Here is a 26,806-nt window from a genome sequence, read left to right as displayed (position 1 = left end):
ATCATTTATCCTACCTGAAATGTCATCACAATTTTTCAGATTTATCGGGTTTCTAAGAAATAATATAATTATTGTACCCTACACTGACACCTCATTATATTAAACATGCAGTGATATTGTTGCACTGTAATGTTCTTGACAGCTGTTACTCTATGAGAAGCGCAGCAGCTTTGCGCGCTAATTCATGAGCAGTCTGTCTCGCCGATAGTTTCCATATTACTGAAACAGAGAGTGCAGTCTCGTGCTTTAAATCAGTCCCATTGACAGTGGTCAGTGATATGTAAATACTCACATAGCTCACCAATATTTACAATTTATGATCATTTTTACAGATAGTTTTGTTTCAAAGTAAAATTACCAAATGCTTTATATCACACAATTTTAATCAATACTCAAACTGAAAACAAACAGACCCCCTATAAGAGCAAAAACTGATATTGAATCTGAGATGTCTAGAACAGCTCTAATTAGTCACAGCAAATAAAGAAGGCATTACTGGGCTGACTAAAACTACAAAGCAAACTGTATGTTTGAACTCAGTAATACGCAATAGAAAACAGAGTCCCATTGCCTATAAAAAAAACAATACAATATACTTCTGAATGCATGCCATGTGCATCTTTCAAAGTAGGTTAAACTTTGTGTGTGTGTGTGTGTGTGTGTGTGTGTGTTTAATCTGCTATCAGTGTGTTTAATTTGCTAAAATATTTAATGATATTGAATGAAGAGGATCTCTTAATGAAGATGCTGCAGCTCATTTACAATTACATTATTTAGTATTAAACACCATTCAGCAATGATTTTAGAAACAAATGGACATAAGAAAAGTGTCATAATAAAAAGATAATGCATGCACTCAGTCTGCCTTTAATGTGTCTTTTATGGATTTTATGTTATGTGGGGACAAGTGGCGGGCAACACAGCTACCCCACAACCTAATCTTGTAAAATATAATTTTTGGCTCCACCTCCAAGATGCCAGTATATCTTATAGGGACAAATTCTGTCATTTACTCACCCTCATGTCGTTCCAAACTTGTATGACTTTCTTTCTTCTGCAAAACACACACACACACAAAAGGTATTTTGAAGAATTTGGGCAACCAAACAGTTCTTGGTTTCAATTGACTTCCTTTGTCTGGCAAAAAAAAAAAAAAAAAAAAAAAAAAAAACACTTATGCACTATGGCATAATGATCAAGGTCTTGTTTTAAGATTTTAGTCCAGAGTGGTCACCAGCCAACACTGAGAACACGTACTTCTGGTCCAGTGACATAGAAACATATTGTACAACTGGTTCTTATGGAAGATGCATTATTACTTTACTACCATATACAAGCTAAAATTGTTACTTTACGATTAAGTACAAAATGCATTGGATTCAATCTCCTCACACTATGTTGTGAGAGTTATACATTTATAAGTGTAGCTGCTGTCCGTGGTGCTGATCTTCAGTATTCCAGCTGAGGCAGTGCGGTCGTTTTAGCACTTATGCTAAATCTTTCATGCTGAATGCCCCATCCATTCTCCATTTCAGAGCTAAGAAAGAGCACAAACCAAAAGAAGCATTGGCAGTTTTCTCACAAAATATTTGCTGTGCTTTTTAAGTCTTGCAGTGGTCTCATATAGCAATATAATGTCCAGATAACGCTTATATGCACCTTTTTATTTTGAATCAAAATTTCATATCAGTACTTTGCAAAGTGCTGAAAAGGATAAAAATTGATTTTGTCATGCCAGATTTATTTAAGACATTAATTTAGCTGAATTAATTAGAAATACTGGGATACTGTAAAAATGACTAAATACAGACAATGACAATTCTAAACTCGACACACATGGAACACATGGAATAAAGACATGGAACTCTTTCCTGTTAGAAGCAACGAACTTGCGTGAAACTTTTACTTTCGATTTGCAACATACTTGACGTCAGGGAATAAAACCAAGAAAGAAAAATATGGCCAGAGCACCTCTAGTGGTCACCACCTAAAATACAAGGGGGAAAAACCTACACGAGACACTGCTTAATAATTTAACAGCTTTTAACAGAAGAGATAAAAATAGCAAAACACCTTGGGCCCACACAAGTCCAACAGAAAAATATTTTCAGGTAGAGTGCTCGTTTACTAGACAACCAGGGTTGATTGCCCAGCAGCAGCATCACATATTAGTGTAAACCACTTTATGTTATTGGAGGAGCTACTCAATAAAAGCGCAACAATGGAAACAATTAAAAAAGGGAAAAAGAGGAGAGCCGCCTGCAGCTGAATTTCGGGGCTGAGAGGGTAGCTCCGTCGAGTTTGTATCGTTTTTTTAATATAGCCTGAGTATATAATTATAATTAATTAATTAATTAATTTTTCAGAATTGCAGCTTAATTGAACACTGGGTGTATAATTTAAGAATTACTTTCTATGTAAAGTGTTCTTCTCTCTATGTAAAGAAACTGTGAACTTTCAACAGTAAAATTGGCTAGCTAAGATTGGTCCAGACAAACCTTATAAAAGTATGACTTACAGAAGGTGTACTTAAGAACGTTTCGGGAAACACATATTAACGATAAGGTACAGCTTAAGGCATAACTTAATAAGATTTCGGGAAACGCAGCCCTATGCTCTGCTCATCATGATATACTGCACATAAACAAAGCCATCATTATTATATACTCAAATTCAAGTGATTTTGAGTTAATCTTGGAGTTGGAATTAAAGGAATTGACGAACCTAATATAGGATTTTTTAAGCTACATAAAAATAACCAACGTGCACGTCCCACATCTGCACTGTACATTTCACTTTGCAGACCTTTCAAGTTCTACTGTTCTCCAGACAGTAGGCCTGCTATTAAAAAAAAAAAAAAAAAAATAAAACAAATAAATAAAAAAAGTATTTATTACTTTGTAATTGTTTGTGAACCCATAAACAGGGTGTAAATTGATTATACTATTATTTCAATGTCATCATTTTAAATAAAAGTTGTTTAAAATAAAGCTTTTAGTTAGCTTTTCAATCATTTTTACACAACTTTTGTTTATAAATACAGTAAAATTATTTATAGTATTATTTATGTATTTTTGCAATAAACCGCGGTGACGTGAATTCTAAAGAAGCACGGCGCGACGATCGTTCTATTTTCCCGCGCTTTGAGAGAGAGAGAGAGAGAGAGAGAGAGAGAGAGAGAGAGAGAGAGAGAGAGAGAGAGAGAGAGAGAGAGAGAGAGAGAGCTTGATCACGTGGCAGAGCGGTGAAGGGGAGGTCCGTGCCGCGCGGGCTTGTGGGAGCATTTTGATGACGTAGACCGTTGAGGTCGAGGAAGAATAAGGCAAGTCTCGTTTGGAGCTCTTATTCACGGGTGAGGCATCCTAAATTATGTTTTATGACAGGGTTCGGTCTGTTTATGCACAAGAAAGCTGCGGAACCGCGCGCTGCGTGAAAGAGAGCACAGCGTGTCATGGCCGCTGTATCCGCTGATAGTAACAACTTAAGACTGTCTTAAGATGATGTTTTAGAAATCTGCATATAACAGTTAACGTTAAAGGATTCCTGCTATTGTAGTTTTAGGAAATGTCATCAGTCGGCGAGTTTATTATTTATAAACACATTTAAAGCGCAATGTTTCAGCGAACAGAACGAGGCTAGAAGCAAAGATAGTAAAAACTTGAGTTGCAAGTAACGTTATATTGTGCGAATCCGTTTTAAAGGCTAGTGTTTAAAAGCTTCACATCAAACCTGATGTTCCTGAGATGTAAGAGGTTGGTTTTGTTTTCAGATCTTAAGGTGAGGCTGAATGAAGTTATGAATGAAGTGACTTTCATTGCTCCTCCACTCTCAGACCAGTCTGAACTATCTGAGCCCTCGAGGACTCTGTGGTTTAAAATAGAGGAGTGTCTTGTTACTTTCCAGAGCCTCCAGATTTTGTGTGAGCTGTGGTGATATTTGATATCTAACCTGCATGTGTGAGATGCATGTAAGCCACAATTTCTGAATGTCACTGCAACAGAAAACAAAACATATATTTGAGAGGTATTTGATGTGAAGAAAGATGGCACAGATACTCTCTTTAAGTAGAACATTTCTCGGAAAGAAGTGTGTGTGGTTTGAAATGAGTGAGCAGTAGATGCACTGTTGCAGATTAAGACATGTTGCTAGTTAATGTGATTGTATACACCTGTGGTTCCTCTGCTAGGACACCTGTATGAACTTGAGAAGTGACTTCATACAATGACTAAAAATCTAATGGATTTGGCTTTAAGGAAAAACTCATGTTGTGTTTGTTTTTTAAGATATACACTCTTCTAACAAGTGTGACTTGAGCATTCAAATACTGTAGCCTGCTGAGGTTTATAATCTGTGTTATCTCAAGTGGAAAAACACCTATCTTGATCTTGTTTGCTACTTTAAATATTGCTATTGCTGAAAGAAATTGTTGTCTTTCTTGTGAACAGGTGTGTGGCTTCGGCGTGGAGTAACAAGAGTACCAGAGCCCAGGCTTAGAGAGAAGGACTGCCCTCACAAGATGGGGGCTGTGGTGTCTCGGTGGAGGGTAAATGTGCCTCAGTCACTCAAAGATGAACACTTAGGCAGCATCCAATATTAATGTTAAGGTCTGCAATTTGATTTTAATGTGGTTCGATCGAAATGCCGCACAGATATATGTTGTCTTTCTTGACTGCTGCAAAGCTTTAAAGGAACAGTTCACCCCAAAATTAAAACTAGCTGAAAATGTACTCACCCTCAGGTCGTCCAAGATGTAGAGGAGTTTGTTTCTTCATCAGATTTGTAGAAATGTAGCATTGCATCACTTGCTCACCAACGGATCCTCTGCAGTGAATGGGTGCCGTCAGAATGAGAGTCCAAACGGCTGATTAAAAACATCACGATAATCCACAAATAATCCAAGTAATCTTGTGAAGGGAAAATAACTGCGTGGTTGTAAAAAACAAATCTATTATGTTAAGGTGTTTTAACTTTAAACTGTCGCTTGTGGCCAAAATAGAAGTCCACAATCTATAATAACGCTTCCTTCAGTGAAAATGTCATGTCAAGCATCAAAATCCACTGTCATATTTGTATAACTGTTCTGGACTGTATTTGATGCTTGATCTACACAAGAAGTTATTATCAGCCGTTTGGACTCTCATTCTGACGGCACCCATTCACTGTAGAGGGATCCACTGGTGAGCAAGTGATGTAATGGCATGACGGTTAGTAAATTTACAGCAAATTTAACTATTAAAAGTGTGATTTGCTGTTTAATGAGTTGATATAACATGCTGAGGTATATAGAAATCTAAATAGAGAAACTGTGCAAGGATTGTTTTATTCTTGGTGAGAGCTTGCATTTTTGTTGCCAATTTTACTGTATCCATCTACAGGCGAAGCCAACCACTGTGGAGGTCCTGGAGGGTCTTGATAAGGTATAAAACTGCATGAGTCTTTCCTAACATCACCTATTCAGTCTGTTGTACTTTAGTACTTTCCTGACATTGATGGTGTCCTTATTATAATAAGGCCATAGAAATACTTGAACTTGTGTTGATTACAGTGCAGGTATATTTACACATTTTTCTGAAAGTTGACACCACACTGAGACAGGTCTGTTCAGTTGCCATACCTTAGAGCTTGGCTGAGTATTGTGCAAATAACTTGTTTGTACGTTTACTGTTTAGAAGCCAAAGGCATGTGATTTAAACACGTCTGACCTGATTCGTATCATGACAAGATTAGATCGGTGCGCGGTTAAATGACATTTTTGCAGGACTTGATCAGAGCCTGTCTCGCAAGTTGTGCCTTAGGTATTCAGGTCATGGGGATTTCACTTTATTATGCCCTTATTTTCCTAGCTTTTAATGTTTTGAACTATGCCTGAAAACTTGTATAACAGGCACTTGTGATGTTTATTGCCATCTTATGATGAATCGCTTGTTGTTGTTTTTTAACTGTAAGTCACTTTGGATAAAAGCCTCTGCCAAATGAATAAATGTTAATGTAATCCCTGCCCTTATGGAGTTTTATGGAGTGTTTTAATTGATCTCCGTCAGGATATCCAGACCCTTGAGGAATACAGAGAGAAGAACCAGAAGCAGCTGAAGTTATGGGTTTACAGACTGCTGCTGTACTCAGTCCTGCTGTACTTGATCGCCTGTATAGTCGTCTACGCGTGGTACATCCCAGAGCAGATGATAGGAAAATTAATAGTGGCATCACCATTCTTGATATTTCCTCTGTTGTAAGTACTTTCAGTTTTTGAATTCAGACCAGTAGAAGAATGATAGTCAAATGTATGCATTTGGTTTTGATTCAGTGTTCATTTTCTAGTTATTTGATGTGTATGAATATCAGAAATATCATGGGGATGACTTTAGAAACGAGTTTCTTTTCCTGTGTCTTCAGAGTTTGGCTGCTGAGGAAACTGCTGATTGTTTTATACAACAAACGAACGGAGACGAACAGTACGAATTTGAACTTGATCTTATATTTGTTTTCCTTATGAGGTCAGTCTACAGTGTTGACCTAGTAGAGTTAATCATACCCACGCATTCATGTTTCTGTTCTTTTTATTTTTTGCATCTTAGATGAAAAATTAGAAGCGCTGAAAGCAGACAAGAAGAAAATAGTGAGTAATCCGTAGCAGTGTCTTTCTTTGAATGTCACTTCCTTGTGTGTAGTTCATTTTGGTCTAGTTTGTGTCTGTTTTCTGTCTGTTCTCACAACTGTACAGCGCACGTGAGAGCTAGGCCCTCTCATATATGTTAGGATCTTTTAATACGAGCGAGTTAGTAATTTCACCCGGTCTGTGTGCTTCCCTCTTCCCCGGTGAGCTGGTTAGCCCTATGCAAATGTTAGCACAACAACGTCCTGTTTTCCTTTCATCATATTGTGGCCCTCTGCTGTCAGTGAGAGAAAGAGATCATTTCTGCTCCTAATAAATAATCTGAAATCAATGAAGACAGCGGGTAATTGGCAAAGAGACTTTACTTGGTAAAGTGCTTGGCTAACGACTTGTCTTTAAATGAATAGTGTTTAGTGATGGGAGGAAATAAATCTGAGAAATTGCTTGTCATCCACTGTCATGTCTAATAACTTTCAATAATTACAGCTGATGGATTTTCACACTCCCCATTATCGCAGTAGGGTTTGTAATTATTCTATTCATTAAAGTTAAATAATTGGCACTATTTGCTTTTTCTCTGAAATTAAGATTTAAAATAAAACTAAACGGGAGACAGTGAGAAAACAGGCCGGGTTTCTTTCTGTTTTTAAACCCACATATAAGCAGCAGGTCTAGCTCCTTCATTTGGCTTGCACAGATGAATTCTTTATAAATCGAAAAGGTTATTAATAATGCTATATGTTTTATGTGTTTTTTGTTATTTAGTTTGAGTCAGTTTTGGTTGTTGTTGTGTTTAATTGTTTTTAATTGTTTTTTATGTTTTCTTGAACAAGTCATGGAAACTGAAACCTACAAAAATGCCAAGCTGATTCTGGAAAGGTTTGACCCAGACTCTAAGAAGAAGCTTGTAAGTGCCTTAATATTATTTATTCTAATTATTATTTTGTTTATTTTGTGATATTATTGGTTTTTGTTTCGTTTTCTCTGGGAGTTAGAGGCTCAACCCATTGGCCCACCTGTGACTCCTAGACAAGGCCAAGGTGACTAATTGAATTTATTCAGTATTTGAATATATTATGGTAGAAAATAAAAGTGAGTCATTTTTTCCTGTTTCTATAGATAACCTTATTTGTGACTTGTATTAGCAACCCCAAAAGTTGACTTCAGTTTATCAGGTTTCATATTTCATTGTCAGAATCATGTCATTTTCTTCTCAGAGCTGCGTCAGCGGCTTGTGTCCCCTCGTCCTGCTGGACGTCCACCTCCTGTCCCTGTTCCTTCAGCCCCCCCTACTCCACTGTCTGCCCCGGGAGGGCCGCCTGAAAAAGGTCTGTCTACCTCAACCCCACATGGTCTGATCAGGAGGCCTGGGACCCCGGCTGGCACGCCTGGCCCAGCGATGGGTGAGTCTCATGTCCCTCACTAAATATCCGATTGGCTATGCTTGTCATAGATGGGCTGTTAGTGGTGTTTCATCGCAGATCTGTATTAATTTCCTTTGTTGTTGAAGGAACCTCCCCCCCTTTTTTGAAACGCTTGAATATCATATATTGTATGCTCTATTTCTGCAGCACATGTACAGTACTAGTCACAGCATTTGGATTTTCTTAATAGCTGAATGAGCTGCTCCATTTACCAAAACAAGGTTTTTATATAAACAAACAAAACTATGAGAAAAGGTGCTGTAAACTTGACCTCATTTGAAGAGTGAATGAAGAGTAATGTGGAGTCCGTGAATTTGTGTCCGAAATAAAAAGTCAAGAAGACTTTGAGGAAACCAGTGTTGTTATGGTTAATTAAAACTATTACAATTAAAAATGACTTTCTGTTATTTCAAAAATATAAAGTTAAATATTTAATGAAAAATCTTGCCTTGGCAACTAATTGAATTTAAGGACTAATTACTAAAACTGAAAAAAAAAAAAAAAAAAAAGATACACTTCATTTATATATATATATATATAAATATAATCAAAGCACAACAAAATTACTACAATTAAAATTACATTTGAAAATGTAAAAGTGCTAATTACATTTTTACTAAATGCTGTATTAATATATAAATAATAGTTAGATATTACTAGAGCCCTTTCAGTCTGTTTTATAAAAAAAAAAATTGGCTAATATAAAGTGAAATAAAAAGGTACATTTTTGCCTTGCCAACTAACTGCAAGGTAAAGAATTCAAATTACCAAAGCTGAAATAAAATTAAAACTACATAGAAATTAAAAAAAGGTCAAATTACTAAAACTTAAGTTAAAATTAAAGCTAAAAATATAAAAGTAAATGCTAATTAAAAATATTAATAAACGCTATATTGATGTATTGATCTATATCTAATGCTAAAATAACACGGGAGAAGTCGCGGTCTGTGTTTTAACTGTATCTTATGGATGGTGAGCACTGGTCGATTACGAACATCTGCTAACAGTGACTGACAGGTGACCAGGCCCCGCTGTGTTAGTCGCGCAAGTTTTGCTGTATGCAAACAGTTCTGGGTTCTGTTCAAGCAAACACCTTTAGGAAGAATTTGGAAGTGAAAAGCACCTTGGTCCACTGCGGCGTCTCCATATGCTGCTAAATGAGTAAACAGCAGGGATCCCTGACTATGCCAAGTCTGGCAGAAATGACCAGTCTTCTCGCTATGATCGCTCTTGATGTTAAATTATATTAATTATGAGTGCGGATCACAGCGGGCATGAGGAGGGAGCTCCATATCAGTGTCGTTATTAAAAGCTGTCGCCCTTATCATTCATCATCGGCCATGCAGCTCTGAGCCACAGATACCATCACACGTCTGCAGAGTGTGCTGACACGTGTGTGTGTGTGTGTGTGTGTGTGTGTGTGTGTGTGTGTGTGTGTGTGTGTGTGTGTTCGCAGGAATGCACCCTCCAGGTCCTCCGCTGGCCAGACCCGTCCTCCCCAGAGAGCGAGGTGCCATGGACAGGGTCGTTGAGTACCTAGTGGGTGATGGACCTCAGAACAGGTGAATGGTCTATTGTGAAATCATGATTTATATCTCTACGCTGAGCAAAATCAAGGTGTGATGTGATTTCTGAAAAAGAAAGATCACCATATAATACAGAGAAGTTCAACTTCAGTTCAGCGAATAAATATCCGTTTGGCTGTATTACATTTTAAATAAATTTAAAAACCAAAAAATTATATAAGAAAACCTGAATATTTTGGAATGCATTTAAGCTTCTGTAATGAGATGCATTTTCAAGTAAAACATTTTCACAGGCTTTGTTTTTTTAGTTTTTTTTTTTTATCAGGGTTGAATTATAAAAGACACAATATTGCTCCGTGATGTGAAATGTTGTGTATCTCTCCCTACATGAATAATATATTGCATTGCCTAACTTGAGGAGACATGTACTGGTACTTACCAAAGCGATCAAATTTCATTTTGTCTGGCATGAAATACAGAAATATATAACATTTTAAAATGTATTCCAATAGAAGGTGGTTGTGTAAGTTTTAAACATATTTTTGATATAATAAATGCAGCATAGAATTGTTAGTATAGAATATATTTTTTTTAACTTTTAAAATCTCACTCTTTAAATGCAAATCTTTAAAAGGTTTTAGGATTTGTAATTGAACTTTACATGACTGATTCGCACCCTCTCTCTGACTCTCATCACGTGCTTGTGGTGTCGTCATAACCCTGGTTTCTGAAGCAGCTGTTCCGCAGTTTAGTTGGAGTAAATGGTCTGGGTGGATGTGGATGTAGCTTTAAAGGCTAAGCTAGGTTTATCAGACTAGTAACATCTGTCATCTGTTACTGCCTTAGACTTAACCAACACGGTTTACGCTTTTCCTTTTTTTGTTTTTTATCATTTCTCTCTTTTTATTGCAGATACGCTCTGATATGCCAGCAGTGTTTGTCTCATAATGGCATGGCTTTAAAGGAGGAGTTTGAATATATTGGTAAGATTGAGAGGGAAATTCAGCACTTTAAGCGACGTTTAACTGTTCAGTATGTCACTGAGCTCTTTAAATCAGAAGACGACTCTGATGCATTCACAAATCATTAATGTGCTACATATTTATTTTCATATTCATATGTCTGAGGATCATTCAGTTTGTTTTTTATTGTTTTTGTTTTAGCATTCAGATGTGCCTACTGTTATTTCCTGAACCCGGCCCGTAAGACACGTCCCCAGGCCCCGCGTCTCCCAGAATTCACTGCAGAAACCAAGATGAGCCAAGACCCCCCTGCTGTTGCCATGGAGACAGACCTGTCTAGCTCTCCACCTGCCCCAGGTACCAGATCTCCACCAGAGTTCACCTGAGCAGCAGGAGGAGATGATGTTTAGATGTGAGGGCTTGTGCGCAGTATTAAAAGAGGATTTTTGAAGGGTTGCGTTTGTTTACGGCAGGTTTATTGTGAGTGTGAGAGGAGACGTGTGTGTGTGTGTGTGTGAGTCCCTGCTGCTCGTGCCCTCTGAGAGGACATTTGCTGATGTGCTGAGAGCAGATCTGTGAGGTGATTAAAGGCTTTAGAGTCTTATATTCCCCCCCACTGTGCTGCCTAGTTAGTAGGGCTTCACCCTGTGTCTGTACCTGCCACACACACACACACACACACACACACACACACACACACACACACACACACTGTTGTGCTCTCTCTTCTGTTATGGTGTGCTCAGTCAGTAGCAAGTGATGACTGATGATACATCGAGTGTGTGTGGGTGTGCTCTGTTTAAATTATGTATCTTCATTTTTGGAATTATCATTTTTTTTTTTAAATGTTTTTTAGAAATGTACAATTTTATTTAGATTTTTTTTTTTTCTTCGTTTAAAGTCCCTTATTCTACATTATTCAAATGTTCGGGGTCAGTAAGGTTTTTCTTTTTTTTTTTACATTTACATTGATGTGTGGTCATATTTTGAGCAAATAAATGCAATAAATTTTGACATTTAATTGTGCATGACCGTTTACCACCTTCTCTCTGACTCTCATCATTTGCTAAGGGTTGTGTCATCATAACCAGTTTCTAAACTAGCTCTTTTTTCAGTTTAGTTTGAGTAACTGACCCTAGGTGGATGAGGATGAAGTGGAGTTTTGAATGTTGGGTTTACATAGATCATTTAAAAAAATGAAAGAAAGTCTAACTTATTTGTGTAGCACTTTTCACAGTACACACAGATTCAAAGCAGCTTAACAGAAAGTCAAACTGTTCTGTCTTCAATGCCTTGGTTTGACTTTTACGGTATCACTTTTATGATATGATAGTATTAATGGTGGTATAAATAATGATGCTCCAAATTTAGATCTAGCTATGTTGTATTTTTTGCATCAAAATTCAATTATATGCCTGTTTTCGAGGTGAAATAGAAATCTTGCTAACAAGCACTTGTTTTGTCTGATCGTTAGAGGGTCAAGCAGCCAGTCCAGGGCACGTAGAAGCAGAACCTGGAGAGCAGCAAGCAGAAGAGAGCCTCTCAGAAGAGAAGAAGCCAGGAGATCCAGATCAGCAGACCGGCCACCCTGACAAATCAGGGGGCGAGCACGATGTGTCCGCCATGGAAGTGGAATAGAGTGTAGAGAATTTGCCAATATAAACCTATCTGTTCATCTTGTGTGCGTGTGTGTATGTGTGTGGGTTTGTTTAACATTCTTTACCTTTAGTTTATTTGTTTCCTTTTAATATCTACACATTATACTTGCAGTGTTATTTCATAGATTAGTAAAGCAAAGCTAAGTAGAAATGAATAGTTCAGCGGTCAAAGGGATTTTTTTGTGAGGGGTTTTTGTTGTTGTTGTAAAACTACCAATTAGAGCTGTGAATATTCAATAATTAGTTACATTGCTGAGTTTATTATTCATACATCATGTCTATGTTTACAATAGAACCGGTATGTAGAAGTGAAACCTTGCAGAAGTTTCAGCACATAACTCTTTGTTATTCTCTTATTTGGCAAGACAAGCAGCTATTGATGTACTTTTCATTTCATTCTCCATGTAAGGACTGTTTTGTGACTGAATGTGTTTAATATTCTTATTTACAATATGCAATAATGCAGAAATGTCCTGTTCAAAAGTATATTTATAATATTTATAGTTATTAATATCCTCCCAGTGCCTGTTATTGAAGTGTAGCATACATTAGGTGCTGTGCAGAGAGAGATTGCTCCCATGTTTACATGTCTGTTCAGGTACCGCCATAGGAATGTCTGGCTATTTATTACGGCATAAAAACAGCCCTTCAGTGTTCTCAGCCTTATGTGCCTTTATGTTTGACCTGCTTCAATGTTGAAGAAAAGCAGATGAATTGTCTAATGATTGTCAAGCATAGAATTATGTGTGAAAATACAGTGCTGTTTTATTTTGTCTACAAGGTATGAGAAATAAAGTTTTTAGAACCGTATCCCGATGTTGAGATGCAGAGTTCTTTAAAGCAGATAAATCAAGATTTTTAAAGATTTTTATATATATAGATATTTATATATATATATATATATATATATATATATATATATATATATATATATATATATATATATATAAACATTTTTAATGCAGCATCACACAAGCTTTCAGATATTAATGCCATTGTAGGCCTTTTGGGCCCCATCTGTTCCACAGTGGCCCATCCCATGTAAAATAAAATCACTTTTTCTATGCCACTGATATAACTGGGCTTAAAATTTTCAGTTTCTTTTTTTAAAATCTGTTTTTTTCTGGGCTCTAGAGTGAAGGTCTCATGGTTCTGCAGGTAGAGATGTGTAGTTATTGGTCGTAGCTAGTGTTATTTGTGTCGAGAGATTGCCGGTCAGTGGATATGCCACTTGATTGGTTAAGTGACCCTGCTCAAGTGAGCGTGAGAGAGCATCTGTGAGCTCGGCTGAAATGGGCTGTTAGCGGCCTGTGCATTGCTCTGCCTGTGGTCCATCCGCTCTGACACGGAGAGACATTGAGCAGAACGTGTTAAAACACAGTCCATTTTCATTAGGGAGCCTATTTTAGCTTGTGATCATTTTATTTTAGCTCATTGATCATTTCAGACAGTATTAGATAATAGGAGTGAGACACGAGCCCAACTGAGCTTGATTACTTGACCCTCTTCATTTGCAACAAGAGCGCTATCTCTGCCCCTTGACACGCACATGTTCCCGTTGCCGCTCTCTCTCAGGTCAGTCTCTCACATTTGTCTTTGAGATTTTATAATGCATGTTTACAGATACGTGACCCCCTGAGCACAGCAATGCATCACTGTCAGCGGGACAGTGGCACCTGATTCCCAAACAATGCGCCTCTCTCTGACCTCTGACAGCACCCTGGCGCTCCCGAAAAAATAACCCGTCAATAGGACATTTGAACCTTTCCCAGCAAATATGATGTTGATCAAGTGTTGTTGAATTACTCGTGAGGTGGGCGCTCAGTAGCCCACCCCAGACGTGGAGCGTTTCATTTCGGAGTCAAACTCCTCACTACATCATGCTGCGAAAAAATGACATTTATTTTGTTTGACATCTTTGGTAGTGCACTGTCAGTAAAATCATTTTGTGTGTTTTGAATTCCCATCCATTTAAAGAGTTTGCAAGCTCGGTACTCAAAGACCCTTTTTCATGTTTGTGGCACAATCACTTTTTTTTATTTTTATTGAGGATTTCTCTCAGGTAGATGGAGTGATTAGATATGAATCCATCTTGATAGCTGCCTCACTTTCTCTCAGATAAAGATTCACATTTACAGTAATTCAAACTCATTTTTTTTTAATGCCATCTCTTCTCTACTTGATACATCTCTTCAGTTAAGTGTAATACACAGAATATTCATGTGGATGTCGTGTGAAATTAAGAAAGGAAATATCTTGCGTTTCAGAACAACAGCAGCTAGATTTTAAAAAGATTCACCTTATCCACCTTATGAACAGGTGCAACCATTTTCAGTTATTTTTAGTTGTGCAAAAAATACAGCTTGATATTGCAAACTGGTATTTCTTATATTGTTGTAATTATAAAGGTTTTAAATAGATTTGCTATTTACTGCACTTTGTTATTCTTATTTAACTACAGTGCTGGGTAGTAATTGATTACATGTAATCTAGATTATGAAATCAAATGTAAAAAAAAAAAAAAAAAGTACTTGTAATTAGATATTAGATTTAAAAAATGCTCATAATCAGATTACAGTTACTTTTTATGACCACATATTTTCCACACAATGGCAGTAAATTATGCTGATATAAAAATAAATGGAATGTATTATCTTTCTCTTTGCTTTTTTATATCAATATGGTATATTCAATTGTAAGTTTAAAATGAGTTCTATTAAAAAAAGAAAAATTAAAAGAGTAAAAAGTATGCAGGTTACATTACCTAAAATATGTAACCTAAATTAGTTACAACAGTTTTCATAATGTAATCAGTAACGCACTACAATTTGTAAGTTATGAAGGCTAATGAATCAGAAGTCTCACACATTCACAGAAAATACCTTGCTTATATTTTAGTCCATTCTCTTTTCATCTGAGGCCTACTTGATACCACAGCTGGCAGATGTTATGTAGACAATCCCTATACAGATAGCGAAGGATGCATATTTTCTGCTCTCCTTCATACAGGCTGTTTGTCCACACTGGAAGGAGATTCCATCTGCTTTCTGCCATCAGCGACCTACTAATTGATTTTCAAGGATGACAAACGAGCTGCTGGTTTGCTGAGCAGAGATAATTCTGACCTGGTCCAGTCGGGCCAAACCGGCATGTGTGGATTCTCTCTCTGACTCAAAGTGCACATCTCTCGACTCCGATTTATACTGATCTTTTATTTATTCCCTGAAAATATGGCAGATAAGAAACATAAGTGTTCTTGATATTGTGTTTTGTCATATCGAGCAGCCAAAGATTGAAATCCTAAGAAACAATTTTCTGTTGAAATGAAAGAGCTTGGCCTTGTGAACCCTGGAGGAAAATAACCCCGCTGTTCCAGGCAGAATATATATAACAGAGGAACTGAATAAGTTAAATAGACAAGAGCACGAGCCATGTCACTTTTCCATTTACTGCCCTTTGGGGTGAGTGCTTCAAAAATCCTCTTAAAAGACGACTTGTTATGTGTCTCCTCACGGATGCCTAATATGAAGCCCGAGTGGTGCATTGTGAAAAAAAAAAAAAAAAAAAAACTAGGTGTGGGTTGGAGTTGGGCTCATTGCAATTCACACCCTTGTAGTTTGAAGAATGATACGCACCATAATGAGTTGAATGTCACAAAAGCAATTAACATGTCCTGGTATTAGAGTTCACCGTGGGATGATGACAACTGTATCATTATCAAAGTCATCATACCCCCGTAAGCGTGAGGGACACATTAAAATCAAATTAAAGAATCGCATCCGGTGCGAACGACGAGACGCTCCACGAACAGTTGAATTCTGGCAATTAGCTTTTGGCTCTGTGATTCTTAAATGCCACAAGACAAAGTTGAGTGGCGTGAATTCATTTCACGAAAAGGTCATGAGGTGCCAAAAATATGTTGATTTGAATGGAATTACCATTTAAATCACAAAACACATTTAAGCAGGCCGATCCCCCCTCCATCCCCTGCGCACTGGAGCCTGCCGTAAATTGTTAGACAGGAACAATAAGCTTCTCTGGAGCAGAAAAGTCATTAAACCTCGCTGTAGCTCAAATGGAGACTCTTCTAAAATGTTTTTAGAGGCATCATGGCGCAGAGAAATGCCAGGCCTATCATCGCCCTGCGTGTTCTTCAGCATTTTTCACCTCTGAAAAGGTACCTTTTACTTTAGCGCTGAGACTTTCAATCTTTCACAGACATAGATGCACAGTCTATGTGCTTTAACAAACCATTATATATTTAGAGATGACTGACACAGGATGCTGACTAATGTGGGAAATTTTTGCCCTTCCAAATTTACATTTGGCCCCCAATTATGAGTAGTTCCAGCCTTGACTCAGAAAAAAAGACAATTTTGAAGACACTGAAGTGCAGTAAATTTACAGTAACCACTGTCGTTTAATCACACCTTACTTTTTAGATGCTATATACATGCAAAACTCATTTTTCTAAATCCAGTGTTTGTTGATAATGCAAGAAATTATCTTGAATGTTGTCCTCAAATACTGAATGCTATTGGGAATGAAATGTGTGGGATATTTAGGCTGCTTATAGAAGACTTACTGAGGGACTTGCATCACGTTTTTGCTGTTCCAAATAGTGTTAATAACAAAATATTAATAATAATAATTTAATAAAACAAGATTGCAGAGCTGTTGAACTGACGATTTGAGAAGAGGAACTAAAGTGATATGGCAGTTTGTAGTCTATAGCGGTCTCAAAGTGCGAGTTATAATACTGCCTGACCTTCATATAATTTAGCCCTCATGCTAGATCCATCCCATAACATCCGACACATGGATTTACAGCGAGTTCATGTTTCAGGTGATAGTCCATTGGAAATCGATGTAACGGCAAACAGACTTACCAAACCCACTGATTCTCACAAGTGCTCGATAATTATGGTAATTACATAGCTTTCACGTGAAGCAATCTGTACAGTGCCTTCAGAGGAGAGCGACTGCATCCCATGACCCTTTCAGCAGTGATATACGGCCTGTTTTTACCTAGAGAGAGACGCTGTCCCTGCCTACGGGGGCGAGAGGGGGGCCCGGAGTTAATGCCGGCATAGCTAGCATGTACCCGTGGTTCTATCTCATGTGGAAATCATACAAAGCATCCTGCAGCCTCATTTTATGGGCTCATCCATTACCGCTCTGTCATTGTTAATTGTCTTCTTTTTACCTCTGCAGGATTCTCCAAATTGGTGCTATCGAATGTGACAGGGGGAAGAGCATTAACCATCTGACAAGATGATATCTGCGTTCAATTTCCTTTTCTGCGCTGATATATACCTGCAGCACATCATTTTCCTCTCTGTCATAAAGAGAGCAATAAATCAGAGGTGCTTATGGAGGCACAGCAGAAAACAGGGCCGCTGGATTTGTGTCCCCAGCGCTGGCTATTAGGACGCCATTACCGCCACGTTCTGCTCCTTCAAACAAAAATGATCAAGCTTAATGCCGCTGAGATTAGGGAGATTAAGAGGGAAAGAGAGAACGGCCTCGACCGTCTCCTCCAAACAATCTGCACTAAACTCGATAAAAGAAACGCCGTCTTCTCTCTTCTCCTCTCGTTGACACTATTATCCATCTGTTTGGACGAAATTGCTGTATCATAGTATAAATCTGAGGTAGCCTACAAGTGACACATCCTCTAAAATAAAAGGGAACATTAACTGCTCTATCTTCCTCAGGCTCTGGGATCTGCCGGCTGTAAGCTCACTCAAGTGTGGTGGCAGTTATGCTGGGTTTTACTGGACTACAGACAATTATCCTTTACTCCTCTCCTCTCCCAAGACAAACTGCCAGGGCTTCATCTAAAATGATTGCAAATCGATCTTCCAAAATGTCTGTTGCTAGATTGCTGCCATAGATTATTTCACTTAAATGGACAGAAGTTAAAATAAAAACAAGAAAGCAAATCTACAAATCAATCACAATATTTTGAGTGCAGAAATGTGAAGCATCAGATTGTTCTAAGAGTATATGTTGGTTTGGGAACAAAAATGATGGGAACAAAATGTTTAAAGGGGTCATCAGATGCCCATTTTCCATAAGCTGATATGATTCTTTAGGGTCTTAATGAAAAGTCTGGTTGAAATGTTTCAATGGTAGTGTTAAAAAACCCTTACCCTGTCAAAATCAGCTTTGTTTTCAGCACGCTGTTCTAGTCCATGTTGCTTGAAATGCTAATGAGCTCTGCTGACCCCTCCCCTCTCTTATGTGGGGTGACAAGCAAACTGTAAACTTCAGCCTTGATACTGGCTAACTAGCACATTATTAGGAAAGGCGATTTGCAAAGATTCATAAAAAACCCTTATACTCACTTCTTCTGTATTGAAGCTGGATCATGAATGATTCCCAGGAATTTAAACAATTTAGGCAGATGGTAGTTGGACTCCGGAATTGACACAATGGCGGACAGCTCACAGCTCACTCAGGGCGGGTCTAAGGTAAGACAGCCTTGTCAATCAACTATTGTGGGAGGGGCCTGTGCAGAACTACTTCATTCTGACAGTTTTGAGAAAGGGGATTTTAAAATAGGGATTAAAAAAAAATAATAATTATGTTCAAACAACAATAAAAGTGAATTTTGCATCCAATGACCCCTTTAAAAACTTTTTTTTTAATGTCAACAGTTTCCACGTGACTGGGTTATGTTGCATTTAATTAACATTATTAATTTCAGTTAACTTAAGTTTATTACATAATGTAAATTCAGTGTCATTTGGTTGAATCAGGTTAACATTCTTAATTTCGTCCAAAACAATTAGGTTCAGTAATCTTAAAATGATACTGTATGAAAATTAGAAAAAGTTATCCAGTTTAGATAGTTAGTTTGTTGAATGTGATTAAGAACAGTTTTTACAAATGTTATCTAACAAGAACAACTCACAAACCTTTACCCTGTAAAAAACAAAACAAAAAAAACAATAATAATAATAATAATTATTATTATTATTGTTAGCCATAAGATGTTTTTGTAACATCCATGGCATGCCCAAAGTTGTTGTTTCTAATTACTAAAACAACTTTTATTCTTGTTAGCAGATCTTCAAACCAAGCACATACTCTACACTTTACCACAAATCCCCCGAAAACAGAAACTCTTTTAAATACAAACCAATTTTATCATCTTGATTAAAAAATAAATAAATAAATATCAAACAAAAAAGTGACATGACATGACATGACATGACATGACATACAGCCAAGTATGGTGACCCATACTCAGAATTTGTGCTCTGCATTTAACCCATCCACAGTGCACACACACAGCAGTGAACACACACCTGGAGCAGTGGGTATCATTTATGCTGCGGCGCCCAGGGAGCAGTTGGGGGTTCGGTGCCTTGCTCAAGGGCACCTCAGTCGTGATATTGCCCGAGACTCGAACCCACAACCTTAGGGTTAGGCCACAACTTCCCCAACGAAATAAATAAATAAATTAAATTAAATAATGTGTGAGAAATATAATTTTATTTCAACATTTACTCTCCCTATCCAGCCCTGTGTATAAAGGGCTTATGGGAAGGAGAAATCCTGTTCCTAGTTACACAACTAAAATCAGTTCGCCTACTCAACAGCTCAAATGAATTAAGTGGCTGAAAAGTATTGTGCTGGATGAACTTCATTTAGGCTACTAAGTAAACTGAACAAGCATCAAATGTGATTTTTGGCCTACTTAATTGAAACGCGTTCTTTCAAAATTGGGTCAGATATTGAGTTCAATTATTAAGTCAGTTTATGCAACTGCATGAGATACCGAATATAATTATGTTAAATGAAAATTATTTATTTATTTATTTATTTATTTTTTAATAAACTGAACAGTATCCTAAAATAATTTTTTGAAGGAACTGCAAACACAATTTTTGAAGGTGTTCTACACATGTTGCTAAATAAACACTACAACTACCACAAGCTAGCGTTTGTGTTTGACGAATAGGTCGACAAGAAATTATACTGCGTTAACGTGTTCCTGAGGGGTTTAGATTTAGGAATTCAAGGAGAGTTCCGAATCAATTTGAATCAGTTCTTTTTCAGCAATCCTGTCAACATTCTGAACTGGTCCGTGGTTCATGCTGAATCATTCCTTTTCTTACTCAAACGGTTATGCGTTGCTTTTACACAATAATAATAATAATAATAATAAGCTGTGGATGAAGTGCATTTACCAACAATCAACTGAATCCTAATATGAGTTCATGTCGGTTTGCCATCGATGAAGAAGGCAATGAGAACCTGCATTGGCAGCTTGTGATCAACTACCACCACAGGGTATTTATTTATTTATTTATTACAGTGTTTCTGTTGTACTAATTTTTGTAGTTTCTTATGTTTTAGGCCTACAACGAATTACTACTCTCATTTGGGGGCAACAATAAATTTCCAGGCGGCTGAAAAAAGTCATAATTTACACTTTAATTATTTTTAAATAATTGAACAACTAAATTAAACACAACAAAGTTTTCTGTCGATATTACTTTTGTATGAACAAATTATGTTTACTTTTTTTCAATATCTCTCTTCCAAAAGGTAGTGTTTTTAAGTTGTTATTTAGAATTTATTCATTGACTAATTTTCAATCTGGATATGTTCTGCAGTATCAAGAAAACTGCTTTGTTTTGTTTCCATTCCATGAAAAGGAAAATAATCTTTGCATTGACTGCACAGAATAAGAAAGAAACGCTTGTCCTGTTTTTCTGGACACTTCCATTTGAGAGCATCAGTTTCAGTGCATGCACAGCTGAGTACAAGCACAAAGTGCTGTTCATCAATTGTTTTAAAACTGTGCTGATAGTCTGTACAAAATCCTGCTGCAGATTGCAGGGGTAATTACATGAGTATTTGCTGTTTGGATGTTTTGTCTTTCAGGATTTCTTTAAAAGTTTTCTATTGTTTACAAAATCTGAACTGAAGAAAGAATACAATCTGTACTCTTCAGTATTCCTTACACTGCGGTTCCTATATAAACACAAAAATAAAGTCAGTATAGACAGTTTTCTTCAGTGAAGACAGTGACACATACAGTGATGTAGGTAAGAGTCTAATACCAGATTTCAGTCAAAACACACACACACACACACACACACACACACACACACACACACACACACACACACAGACTGTGATGGTGGTGGTGAATATTGGGCCTTGTTGAAACACAACCAGCTCAAACCAAGAGAGCAAATTACAGCTCTGAGCTCCGATTCAGCATAAGTCTCATGTACATTTATTGTATTTGTACTAGATGCCTTAAACAGCCAAGCATGACTCCATCCATCTCCGTTTGTAGCGCAATAGATTTGCAGAAGATGAGATGAAGATATGCAAAAAAAAAAAAAAAAAAAATTTTTTTTTTTTTTTTTTTTTACACAAACATGCAGAAATTGTGCTGAATTGTAACAATGAATAAATTGTAGCACTGCTTGACTGGTTTTCATTTCCTAAATATAGGAATTACATCTGTTCATGGCTCTTCATCAAAAGTTTGACATGCCTTGTGTTTTTCATTTCTTTCTACTGGATGCTGAGATGTATTGTGCCAAGACGATAATCTCTCTTAATTTTTAGGGTGGTGTGAGGTTAAATCCAGAGATGAATGACTGGCACATGATTGAGGGTAAAGATGAGTGTTTTCACTCCTGTGGGTGTTAGAACTTGTCTCTGACTGTGTAGTATTGATCCTCTGCTTTCAATTAGGACTCTCATCTGCATATTCACCTTAATATTCAGTGTACATAAGCATTCTGTAGCATTCTTAAGATTCTGAGAGTAAATGTGGGAGCATATCCATCAGTTTCCTGCCTATGTCAGCAATGACACTGACTGGTTTTGCATGCTAACCCCACAAAGATACAATTTTACGCTGAATAAAAACATTTTAGAAGGTGTTGCAAGCAACAGTTCAGCCAAAACCTGAAAATCATCATGAAAACCCAAAAGTCAGTTACTCCAAACTCATGGCTTTCTGTATTTCTTGTAACACTAAAATAGAGTGACCAAAAACACTATAAAACTGTTGCTGTTTGTCATGTTCAAATGAGATTTGAGAGCTACTGTACAGCAGATGGGGAAATTTTCAGTGCCTCATGGCATAAATTTCAATCTGTATTTGCTATATAGAAGACTTGTGTTATGTTAAAAAAACACACGTACAATTGGATTTGATTGTTCAGTTCCATGGATTTGATCCAACATCACAAGTGGGGAACAGACAGAGATTTATAAAGGCAAAACCTGATGTGAAAATGTTCTATGCCAACTGAAGAGTGTGCGCTCATATATACCAGTAATTAAAATAATCCAACATTGTTTATGAAAATGAAAAGATAAAGAGACATCACAATATGCATTAATATTATTATATGCACTAATAAGCAACTGCATTGTGATAATTAAAACACTGAAATATCATATATATGTGTGTGTGTGTGTGTGTGTATAAATATAAAACATAGGAACATTTTTGGTGCCTATGGATGTTTGTTTTAGAAATCACTCATACAGTAGGAACATTTCAGAAAATGTAATTCACATTTAGGATCATTCCATGCACATCTTTATAAAAGAGTTCCTTGGACTGTAGTGGATGGTTTTAACATAGTGCTTCTATAGTGCTTTTGTGTTGCAATTTCATATTGCAGTCTTGACAACCCTTATCACTAGTTGAATGGGAATGAGCTGCATGAACATTCTTCAGAATTTCTCCTTATGTCCTCAGCAGAAGTAAGTCAGTCACATGGGTTTGGAACAACATGAGGGTGAGCAATGATGACAGAATTGTCTTGTATGAGCAAACTATTCCTTGAAAACCACCAAAAAATACTTTGCTAAATGAAGTAATTTGCACATCTGTTATATTCCTTCATTTAAGGAATGCTTGCATACAGCTAATAATGTTTTGTTGTTAGGTTTACTTTTATATTTTTTTCACCAACAAAAATGCTGGGGTGTCTGAAAGCAGTCTGTAAGTCATCATTACTGCTGAGCTGTACATGGACCACTGCTCTGGGTGAGGAGGGAGCTGATGAACTGAGACCACAACACAACTCCTCAATGCTGCGCTCATTTCACCTCTTATACGATCTGTTATCCACAAGGCCGGTGCTCAGGTAACTGGCACCTAGTAAAAACACAATGCTCCCATCACTTGTGGCCTTGACACGTAATGTGGCAGCACAAAGAGCCATCTTACCTGTAAAAATGAGCTAACCGCTCAAAAGACACAATGGAAGTCTAAAACAACCTCTTTTATTGTGGGCTAAACATCTCCCTTGGGCCTAGCACTTCGGTGTTATGAGAAATCGGAGGCAGTGGAAGCCATTGTCCCGCAGTTATAGTTCATTATTATAGTGGTGCTTCGACTGAAGAGGAAACATATGCCAGTCACAGTCATCTAATTAGTTCGATAATCCTTCAATGGGCACAGGCTAAATACTGCAGTCCTGGAGGAGGTAAACATTTGCTACTGTAACACTAATGGCACAGAATATCCGCCAGGTACCGGTTTACAGGCTTATTCCCTATGGCCCAGCATAATTAATAGCTTTACAGTCTTCAAGGCCATAATGCTCATCAGTTATTAATTAGAAATTCATTTTACTGAATAAATAACGCTGATGATTGATGATGAAAGTTGTAATTGGGCTCTGTGAGAGAGTCTCATGGGAAAAGTCTCGCAGAGAAACAAAATCACATTCGAGGAGTTCCAGTACGCTGGACCAGACACAAGGGGAGTTCACAACCGTGCCGAGCTGTTCTGTCGAGACAAGGCTAAACGCCACAAATGAGACTTTGATAAATCCAAACCATGCTTATCAGGGTTTCTCTGATGTAGTCCACTCTGCCATGAAATAATAATGTTTTAGTCACAAACAAAGATGCGGCCATAACCCTATACTAGATATGAAAATGTAGTTCTGAGTATGATGATTCTTAAAACGGTTATAATACAGATAGTAATGATAAATGTAGTTCTGAGTTTGACGATTCTTAAAATGGTAATAATACAGATAGTAATGATAAATGTAGTTCTGTGTTTGACGATTGTTAAAACGGTAATAATACACATAGTAATGATAACTGTAGTTCTGAGTATGACGATTCTTAAAATGGTAATAATACACATAGTAATGATAACTGTAGTTATGAGTTTCACGATTCTTAAAATGTTAATAATACAGATAGTAATGATAAATGTAGTTTCATGATTCTTAAAATGGTAATAACACAGATAGTAATGATAACTGTAGTTCTGAGTTTGACGATTGTAAAAACGGTAATAATACAGATAGTAATGATAACTGTAGTTCTGAGTTTGACGATTTCTTAAAATGGTAATAATACAGATAGTAATGATAACTGTAGTTCTGAGTTTGACGATTGTTAAAACGGTAATAATACACATAGTAATGATAACTGTAGTTCTGAGTTGGATGATTCTTAAATGGTAATAATACAGATAGTAATGATAACTGTAGTTCTGAGTTTGACGATTGTAAAAACGGTAATAATACAGATAGTAATGATAACTGTAGTTCTGAGTTCGACGATTGTAAAAACGGTAATAATACAGATAGTAATGATAACTGTAGTTCTGAGTTTGATGATTCTTAAAACGGTAATAATACAGATAGAAATGATAACTGTAGTTCTGAGTGAGACAATTCGTAAAATGGTAATAATACAGATAGTAATGATAACTGTAGTTCTGAGTTTGACGATTGTTAAAACGGTAATAATACACATAGTAATGATAACTGTAGTTCTGAGTTGGACGATTCTTAAATGGTAATAATACAGATAGTAATGATAACTGTAGTTCTGAGTTTGACGATTGTAAAAACAGTAATAATAGTAAAATTCGTAAAATGGTAATAATACAGATAGTAATGATAACTGTAGTTCTGAGTTTGACGATTGTTAAAACGGTAATAATACACATAGTAATGATAACTGTAGTTCTGAGTTGGACGATTCTTAAATGGTAATAATACAGATAGTAATGATAACTGTAGTTCTGAGTTCGACGATTGTAAAAACGGTAATAATACAGATAGTAATGATAACTGTAGTTCTGAGTTTGATGATTCTTAAAACGGTAATAATACAGATAGAAATGATAACTGTAGTTCTGAGTGAGACGATTCGTAAAATGGTAATAATACAGATAGTAATGATAACTGTAGTTCTGAGTTTGACGATTCTTAAAACGGTAATAATACAGATAGTAATGATAACTGTAGTTCTGAGTGAGACGATTCTTAAAATGGTAATAATACAGATAGTAATGATAACTGTAGTTCTGAGTGAGACGATTCTTAAAATGGTAATAATACAGATAGTAATGATAACTGTAGTTCTGAGTTTGACGATTATATAAACGGTAATAATACAGATAGTAATGATAACTGTAGTTCTGAGTTTGACGATTGTAAAAACAGTAATAATACAGATAGTAATGATAACTGTAGTTCTGAGTTTGACGATTCTTAAAATGGTAATAATACAGATAGTAATGATAACTGTAATTCTGAGTTTGACGATTGTTAAAACGGTAATAATACAGATAGTAATGATAACTGTAGTTCTGAGTTGGACGATTCTTAAATGGTAATAATACAGATAGTAATGATAACTGTAGTTCTGAGTTTGACGATTGTAAAAACGGTAATAATACAGATAGTAATCATAACTGTAGTTCTGAGTTCGACGATTCTTAAAACGGTAATAATACAGATAGTAATGTTAACTGTAGTTCTGAGTGAGACGATTCTTAAAACGGTAATAATACAGATAGTAATGATAACTGTAGTTCTGAGTTTGACGATTGTTAAAACGGTAATAATACACATAGTAATGATAACTGTAGTTCTGAGTATGACGATTTCTTAAAATGGTAATAATACAGATAGTAATGATAACTGTAGTTCTGAGTTTGACGATTGTTAAAACGGTAATAATACAGATAGTAATGATAACTGTAGTTCTGAGTATGACGATTCTTAAAACGGTAATAATACAGATAGTAATGATAACTGTAGTTCTGAGTGAGACGATTCTTAAAACGGTAATAATACAGATAGTAATGATAACTGTAGTTCTGAGTTTGACGATTGTTAAAACGGTAATAATACAGATAGTAATGATAACTGTAGTTCTGAGTTTGACGATTTCTTAAAATGGTAATAATACAGATAGTAATGATAACTGTAGTTCTGAGTTTGACGATTGTTAAAACGGTAATAATACACATAGTAATGATAACTGTAGTTCTGAGTTGGACGATTCTTAAATGGTAATAATACAGATAGTAATGATAACTGTAGTTCTGAGTTTGACGATTGTAAAAACGGTAATAATACAGATAGTAATGATAACTGTAGTTCTGAGTTCTACGATTCTTAAAACGGTAATAATACAGATAGTAATGATAACTGTAGTTCTGAGTATGACAATTCTTAAAACGGTAATAATACAGATAGTAATGATAACTGTAGTTCTGAGTTTTACAATTCTTAAAATGGTAATGTTGATACTAATGATAAATGGTAATAATAATATTTTCATGTAGGCAGTTATGGATTTATAGCTT

The 26,806-nt window shown here is 36.5% G+C and overlaps 1 protein-coding gene across 4 annotated transcripts; it reads left to right on the top strand.

Moving 5' to 3' along the window:
• The first annotated feature begins 3,209 nt into the window (after nt 1-3,209).
• LOC109082542 (endoplasmic reticulum junction formation protein lunapark-A-like) lies at nt 3,210-12,993 on the top strand. Of its 4 annotated transcripts, none has more exons than XM_042763181.1 (13): nt 3,210-3,352; nt 4,446-4,543; nt 5,376-5,417; nt 6,042-6,229; nt 6,394-6,452; nt 6,576-6,616; nt 7,437-7,520; nt 7,602-7,653; nt 7,831-8,016; nt 9,494-9,599; nt 10,476-10,546; nt 10,727-10,882; nt 12,000-12,993. In XM_042763181.1, the coding sequence occupies exons 2-13, from the start codon at nt 4,517-4,519 to the stop codon at nt 12,161-12,163; spliced, it is 1,176 nt and encodes a 391-aa protein (XP_042619115.1). In that variant the 5' UTR covers nt 3,210-3,352; nt 4,446-4,516; the 3' UTR covers nt 12,164-12,993. The 4 variants fall into 4 exon arrangements, with proteins under 4 accessions (XP_042619115.1, XP_042619118.1, XP_042619116.1 ...); XM_042763184.1 differs by having other exon boundaries at nt 3,304-3,322; XM_042763182.1 differs by lacking the exon at nt 3,210-3,352 and adding an exon at nt 3,406-3,752.
• Nucleotides 12,994-26,806: the final 13,813 nt, after the last annotated feature.

The sequence above is a fragment of the Cyprinus carpio genome, chromosome A9 (assembly GCF_018340385.1).
Source record: "Cyprinus carpio isolate SPL01 chromosome A9, ASM1834038v1, whole genome shotgun sequence".
Lineage (NCBI taxonomy): Eukaryota > Metazoa > Chordata > Actinopteri > Cypriniformes > Cyprinidae > Cyprinus > Cyprinus carpio.
The sequence above is the reverse complement of the archived record's forward strand: the minus strand, read 5'-3'. Positions and strand labels throughout refer to the sequence as shown.